Below are 8,002 nucleotides of genomic sequence, written 5' to 3'. Positions count from 1 at the left end.
TTTGAAGAGTCACCGAGGAAGGGATGTAACCTCGTATCACCAACAAGGAGAGGCAATTAGATGCATTGGCAAAAAGTATCCTTTTATCATCTATATGTGTTGATGCATTCAATCGTATTTATTCTCTCATCAATACACATGATATTTGGAAATAGTCTCATTGAAATACATGAAGGCACAAAAGATGTGCGCAATGAGAAATATCATGTGCTTGTTATTAAGCTTAATGGCATCAAGCAACTACCCCATGAAAGTGCTAATGGCATGTACTCACGTTTGAATATTCTTGTTAATGAGATCAATGTGTTAGGTTTGACAAAAATTGAAGATTATCAAGTGGTGATAAGAGTACTTCAAGCTCTTCTTTCAAAGTACAAGTTGATCGTCTCTGTCATCTACGACAACAATGACATCAAGAAGATGACTCCAAGTCAAGTGCTTGGCAAGATAATGGACTTCAAGATGAAGAAGATGAGCAAAGCACCTCAAGCGATGAAGAGATGGATCCCGAAGTCGCCAAACTCATCTTACAAGTGGAGAAGAACATCAAGAAGATCATGCCAAGATTCATCACTCAATCTCCATGAAGGACTTGGTCAAAACAATTGATCATATTAAAAAGAAGAAGAAAAAGACCAAGAACGAGAGGGAGACAAGGGGAAGAGCTAAAGCATTCGCAAGCATAGGAAGATGGGTGAGTGATGATGAAGATTCAAGCTCAAGTGATAAGAGCATCACCATCCACTCCTCCAAGAGAAACTCTTCTTTAAGGTCATCATCACACAAGTCGTCTCGCAAACCATCTCACAAGTGCCTTATGGTCAAAGGTGTGGATAGAGATGTAAGTGATGATGAATCCAACGAGGATTCTCCCTCCTATGATGAACTCCTTCATTTAATCAATGAGCAATAAAGGCTCCTTAAGAAACAATCAAAAGAGCTTAAGAAATTTAATGCACTTAATGACATTCACACTACCTTTGTTTCTAATTATGAACAATTATTGTGCAAATTTAATTTGCTAAATAAGGAGCATGAAGATATTAAAGCCAAATTTGAGTTTATTGAATCTCAAATTAAGATCTCTTTGAAGCAATCTACCTTTCTTTTTAATTACTTCTAAGGTAGATGCTTTCACTTCTTGTGATGATTTATATGCTTTATCTAGCTCACCCCTTTGCAATGAGATTTGTGTTGAGAATGTTATTGTAGAACAATCTAATGAACTTATTGCACAAGAGAATGATGAGCTCAAGCAAGAAGTGAAGAAGCTCAAGGAGAACTTGGTGAGATTGAAGGGCAAAGGACATGTCCAATCTGCTCAAGATAATCGTGCTTTCATGGTGAAGAAGCTTGCGGAGGGGTCAACTGTGACATGCTTCAAATGCCATCAAGAATGCCACAAGTCCTTCCAATGCAAGCAAGTGAAGAATGAGACCAACCATAAGAAGAAGATGGAAAACCTCTCCAACAAGACCTCCAACCTCTACATCAAGCCCAACTACAAGAACAAGATAAAGAGTAACCATTACAAACTCAAGAAGAAGGAAAATAGCAATATGGTTGCACAAATGGTTAGAAAGAAGGATCGGAGGTGGAACTAACCCATTTGGGTGCCCAAGGAAGTCATCACAAACACGAAGAGGCCCCAATCAGTTTGGGTTTCAAAGAATACTTGAAGCTCGAGCTAGCTATGGGGACTTAGAGGCTTGGCTTACAAGATGAAGTGAAGATTCAAGTAAAAAAGTCAAGCGTACAAGATGGACACATTGATAAAGATTATGATAATCACATACCCAAATCCCCATCCAAAGGTAAAAGAGGTAAGTGTAGCTAGATTCTTGTTCATGTATTTTGTTTTGCTTCTAGCTCATTTGCCTTGTCTAGGATTGCATGTGCTTATTTCAATTTATTGCAATGCCTAGTATAGGTTTTCATAAGGTAGGTTACTTGTATTTCTCTCTTATTTAAGAGAAACCTATATGGTTTATTAGTAGTAGGTTTTTTCTATGGCACTAGTTTTACATTTGATATCTTTTATGTGCCATGATCCAATCTATATGACAAGTCCCCATTGTTATCAATAACAAATGCATATATTTCACAAGTATTCAACACTTCTATGCACATATTTAGGGGGAGTATATCCTATAGGTTGTGATTTTAAGATTAACATGTGTGGAAAGTTGTATCTCTTGTAGTCTCATGGAGCAATCAACATATCTCTAGAGGTATGCAATGCTTAAACATTTCAATTGGTATCATTGTCAAATCTTTATTCATTTAAGCTACTTCCATGCATAATATAGCTTAAACTTCTTATCTTGATATATTGTCTAGTTGTGCATATGTTTCTTTCTCATCATATGTATGGACACATATAGGGGGATTTTAGACTATATTATGTGAGTTTCATGAATTATGATCTATATGCTTTCATAGCTTTCAATTGGTATCATTACAATTGGTATAATTTTTAATTGGATCATGATTTGTGAAGCTCTCTCGCATGTGCTCTAATGTTTTTCCCTTTAAGTTCACCATGTGCATATAGTTCTTTTTGTAAGATTGTTGACAAAGGGGGGGGGGGAGTTTGATGACCAAATCAAGGAATGCGAGATGAACAATGAAGGGAGATTGTAGCAAGTGCAAGATACATGAAGGTTAACAAAGGTGGATAAGCTTTTTCTTAGGTCAAATCAAGGGAGAAAGTGGCAATGGAGAAAAGGAGAGTCACAACATAAGAGGATTAAGTGGTAAGAATATGCATCCAAGCAATGTGGTAAGACTTTTTGCTCATTAATGATCGTTACATTTGGAATCATTTGTTATTTGCCACTTGCTTTGGTTGTGTTGTCATCAATCACCAAAAAGAGAGAGATTGTAGCGAAAATAGCCCTATTAGGCTATGATTGTGATTCTGGTGATTAATGGCAGCATAGTCATTGGGACTAACAAGTTTATCAAGTATATGCTTTAGTAGGTCTCATGGATGCAGCAAAAGAGAAGTCGCCGAAGCCATAACAAAGAGAGAAATGAATTGGACTTGTTCCATGAATTTTGATGTGATCAAATGGAATGGATTTTAGTATAATCTTGTAGATCTCTTCACAAGCTTTCGATAGAGCCAAATATTATCAAAATCGGAGTTTGGAGCGAAAAGTTATGCCCAAAATACATAACGTTGTTCTGCTGAAATTTGCCTGACCGAATAGTCCGGTGCTCACATAAAAAGTAGTCCAGTGCTACATAGGATAATCCGGTGAACAATGGAAAATAGTCTGGTGTTCATAGAAAATTTGAAGCGGAATCTTTTGCCTCACTGGATGATCCAATATTCACAAAATGAGCACACCAGATAATTATTTCCAAATAGCTCCAAAATGAAGATATACACATAGGATAGTCTGATGCATTTGTTCATTGTTCAATAAGCTATCAGAGGATGATCTGGTGTTCACAAAATGAATACACCGGACTATTATTTTCAGAGAGCATCAAAATGAACATATACACATAGGATAATCCGGTGCATTTGTCCTGTGTTCAGTGAGTCATCACAGGATAATCTGGTGTTCACAGAGGCTTGAGTGGGGTTCCAACGGCTAGTTTGTGAGAATGTACTCACCAGATGATCCGGTGTTAGTATTACTGTTCTCACCGGATCATCCGGTATTACCAGCTTTTTAAAGCCGTTAGGTTAACGGCTAGTGCGCGAGTTTGAGACTATAAATATCCCTCCACTCAGTCATTTGAGTGTGTTGGAGTCTAGAGAAGTTCATATACACCTGAGAAGACATCCAAGCCACCAAAATGTTTAAAGTGATCATCTAAGGCAATTAAGCACAAGATTAGTGAGTGATTAGTGCTTATAGGCCTAGAAAGTGAGTTGCTAGGTGATTGCTGCCTAGAGAGTGGATCAAGGAGTGATCCAACAGTGTACCTTTTGGTACGTCGGCACCTTGGAGTCTTGGTGACTCGCCAGCAAGCTTATTGACCCTCTGGCTTGGTGTGGAGTAGCGGCAAGGCGATTGTGCAGGGATGCGGATACCCTTGCCTTTGTGGTTTAAGCTCCAAAGTAATCACGGCGGTGAGGAACTAGAAGAGAGGTTAGTGGTGAGATCTTGATTTGGTGGCTCAAAGGCTATGACCGGGTGCCGACCGGGAGTATATCCTTTGTGGAACTCCAACGTAGATTAGGGGTGGTATTCATATCATCGATACCACAGGAAAAATCCTTATGCCGAGTTTGCTTTCTCTACCTTATTTACGTTTCTACATTTACTTACTTGAAATTTACTTCTTATATAGAAATTGATATAGGTTTATCTTGTGTTGTTTTTGGAGCCGAAATAGTTCTAAATGTCCTAATTTACTCCTCCCCTCTTAAGACGTCACCGATCATTTTACATGGGTAATTAGGTAAATGGGATGCCATTTAGAAAGGATTTGATATGGCCATCTCATGTCAGTATCAAGTTGAACAAGTGTAAAAAGCTGTCAAGAGAGTTGTATGTTTTTTCATGGAGGTTGTCATCCTGATGCGTTGGATCATCTGGACGGTGAGAAATGATTGGATGTTCGGTGATGTAGCCCCGACTCCACAAGGCTACAAGTCAAGGTTCTTACATGAATTCGCCATGGTTATCTATCGTATGGAAGCTAATTATTTTCCTCAAATATTAGAATGGCTAGTCTCAATTTTGATCTGATGTTTTAGTTTTAGTTGTTTTTCTTCCTTTTTCTTTTCTCCTTTTGGCTTGTTCTTGAACCTTTTGCCTGTCCTTTTAATATATTAATCCGCTTTGTTGCTTTCCTCCAGAAAAGGGCCCTAACTGCCACAGTTGAGCTCATCATCTCATTCACTTTCTTTAGGAACCATCAGGGCATGCAAGAAAGCTGCACTGGAGTGCGACGAGGCGAAGTTTAAGAACAAAGCTTGCTGCCGTTGACTGTATCACGCCGGAGATCATCCAGTCCGTACAGAGCTGCTTTGACAAAATTAGAGAGCTAGAGCTAACGATTTAGTTTCTATTTCCTTTCCTATTTTAGCTTTGTCATCTCTTGTCACTTGACGATAGAAAAGATTGGAATGGCACGTTCAGTCTGGCGCTAAGCACATTATGGCCTGGACAGGATGGAACTAAGGTGTCAATTTTTCTCTCGCACCTGTTCTGATGTGTCGGTTCAGTGATAATGGCCATGACACAAAAGCTCATGCACTTTAGCCAATGCGCCAATGCTCACTTTCTACCTCCATTTCTTTGACAGTACTTCATTTTAGAGACTAGCAAGCTATCTAATTGACTTTTTTCGAAGCCAAATACAACTTTTGAACGTTAATATAATTATAAGTTATCAAAATGGACAAAAAGAACTATAACAGGACGGAGTATTCTATGAAAAATTCGTTATTTTACAACTTAGGATATGAGAAATAAAATAATGGATCGCACAGCTCAAATACGAACCGGACTTGAAGCGGCAAATCTGGTTTCATATTGCTCCCTGTCACCCAGGTGCTGCAACAATGAACCATTAAGACCGGAGAACATACCACACCACAACTAAGCGATCACAATCCAAACAAACTGGGCAAGTGGAATTGAGGGTACAGAAGCTGCACGCATCTTAAAGCACCCACAATCCATACAAACTGGGCAAGTAGACTGGTTTAAAATTGATTCAACACGTGGAAAAACCTCATTAAAAAAGATATGGTCTATGGTCCCTCTCAAACGACAACCCTTTCATTACTCATCACCTCACAAATGTCTCCTCTTTGAATTAATACCAGATAAGGAACCACAGAAAGGATTTGATCTTGCGTCGCACCTTACAGGAATTAAAACGATGAACCTTACAGGAACGAGATCCAGAATTTATTATCAGCTGATACAACGACCTGCAAGTATATATTGCCCGCATTTCTCCGGCTTCACCTGAATACATGACTCTGCCTTGCTTGACCATCACTGAAGGTAACCTGACCAGATAGATTCTTCAACTTTAGCAAGCATCCAGGTCACTTTGGATCCAAGACAAGTATACATTACCTTCACAACCTTTTGTTGCAGCCTGGTTTGATAAGTAAATTGATAGTTACCTTGACTGCCTTTTTGTCGCTACTAACACAAATTGAATATACAACTTCCATATAGCTTTAGTCTTTATTTACAACTACCTTAAAAACCTCATTTCCCCAAAAGTTCATTGTTGTGCTGATAAAATTTAAACCTAATCATTAGTTTGCAATAATATGTTCCCATTTTCGACATTAGTGCTCTGATCTGATGGGTGAGGTCCATGGTATACACACACAAGTTTCATAAACTTATTAAGGCAACATTATGTACTATGAGGATCAGCATAACTATGGTTGAGTCAAACCAATAAGACAGCAACCACACAGGACATAAACAGCTGTACTTCATCTTTAATAACAGCATGCCGCTATAAGACACGAATACAATAAAGCCAATATGGATTATAAGGTGACCAATGAATCAGCCAGAAGAACAGACTGCATAAGCTTTGACACAATCAAAACATGACAATGATAACAGGAAGAGCATTCTATACATCTCCAAACAGATAATTGGACGTACCAAACAATACAATAACGCGTAGAAGTGCAGCCTAACAATACCTTGCACAATGGTTCTCTCTTGCAAGATCCAATACATGGTAGAGCTAGCTTAGCGTCAGCAAACGAAGTACAAAAAAAAAGCAGTAATTTTCACCTAAAGTTTGACACAAATAAGTCAAGTTTCCAATGGTAGGATAACCAATAACTTCAGGTATCCATGAGGAGGCCCATCCAAGCTGCCTGCAGATTACACCAACCAAACACAGCATGATCAGTGCAGAAACAATGGAGTGCAGAAAAATTGACTGACAGATGTGAGTGTATCATGTTAGAAAAATTCTTGTTAGTGATGGTTTGGAAATGACGTACTACTGAAGGACGAATCACCATTTTATAACAAAATGTTTTCACAACCGCAGCAATAACAGCCAGACCTCGAATCTTAACATTCAATTTACTAAATGATTGCCCTTGATTGGTCCTCAAGCACCGATACAGCAATTCTAGAACACGTTTTCCCCAAAAAATTAGCACCAAATTCGCATTTCCACTCATCTAATCGCAACAGATTATAAATACATCACAGCATAATGAAGATAAACATCGATTCTCGCCCAATACCTAAAGAGATCAAGAAGCTCCAATTCGAACGCATCCCCGCATGGAGATCAGTGGTGGTGATGGTTGTGGTCGTGGGAGTAGGAAGAGCATCCTCCACCGCCGCTGCCGGTGCCCTCGCCGGCCTCTCCCTGCAGGCAGCGGCGCCCGCCGCCCCTGCCGTTGGGGCCCTCATCGTCGCTGCAGTCCTCGTCGAAGGGGACCTCCTTGAGGAAGACGCAGCACTTCTTGGAGCTCTTGCGGCCGAGGAACTCGTTGTCCACCGTCCCTTCCTTCCACGTCACCTTCTTCTTCGCCCGCCGCTTCAGCCGAAGCACCACCGTATGGGACGGCGGCGCCAGCGCCGACGCGGCCGCCGGAGGGGAGGAAGAGGAGGAAGAGGGGGAGGGTTCGACCGTCACGGTGACGGATCCGGTCGACAACGACCGCGGCGGCGGCGCGTGGGATGCCATGGAGATTTGGGATTTCTTCTCCGTTGCGTCTTGTCCCTAATTTCTTTGCTTTCCGGCCTTTAGACCATCCAGGAGTCTCTTCGCGAGGTAGAATCCTTTATTTTCGTTTCCTTAAGCTTTTTAACGTTTTTCTTAATGATATTCTCTTTAAAGTAGGATTCTCAATAATTAAAAATAAGAGAAAATAAAGAGAATAAAAAAATATTAAGAAGAAAACCTTTCGAAGGAAATATGGTTAGGACGGTTTTACAACTAAAACCAAAAGACGCTTTGTTACTACAGTTAGGTAACTTTTTTCTGGAGGGAAAAAATACGTGAAATGATTCTGAAGGAAGGAATAAAG

The 8,002-nt window shown here is 39.9% G+C and overlaps 1 protein-coding gene across 2 annotated transcripts; it reads right to left on the bottom strand.

Annotated features, from left to right (window-relative positions):
- Positions 1-5,474: 5,474 nt before the first annotated feature.
- On the bottom strand, positions 5,475-7,756 carry LOC133923975 (protein phosphatase 1 regulatory subunit INH3-like). Of its 2 annotated transcripts, XR_009910699.1 has the most exons (3): positions 7,211-7,756; positions 6,744-6,829; positions 5,475-5,986 (listed from the first exon to the last, which is right to left on the bottom strand). XR_009910699.1 is itself a non-coding variant. In XM_062369310.1 (2 exons), exon 1 carries the CDS (start codon positions 7,657-7,659, stop codon positions 7,258-7,260), a length of 402 nt encoding a protein of 133 aa, XP_062225294.1. In that variant the 5' UTR covers positions 7,660-7,756; the 3' UTR covers positions 6,509-6,829; positions 7,211-7,257. The 2 variants fall into 2 exon arrangements, 1 of the variants encoding a protein (XP_062225294.1); XM_062369310.1 differs by lacking the exon at positions 5,475-5,986 and having other exon boundaries at positions 6,509-6,829.
- Positions 7,757-8,002: the final 246 nt, after the last annotated feature.

This window comes from Phragmites australis, chromosome 7, assembly GCF_958298935.1.
Source record: "Phragmites australis chromosome 7, lpPhrAust1.1, whole genome shotgun sequence".
Taxonomy (NCBI): domain Eukaryota; kingdom Viridiplantae; phylum Streptophyta; class Magnoliopsida; order Poales; family Poaceae; genus Phragmites; species Phragmites australis.
Note: the sequence above shows the minus strand (reverse complement) of the source record. Positions and strands in the feature narration are given on the sequence as shown.

Excerpts from the sequence above, each read along its gene's own strand:
- LOC133923975 (XM_062369310.1), bottom strand. The coding sequence starts at position 7,659 with ATGGCATCCCACGCGCCGCCGCCGCGGTCGTTGTCGACCGGATCCGTC.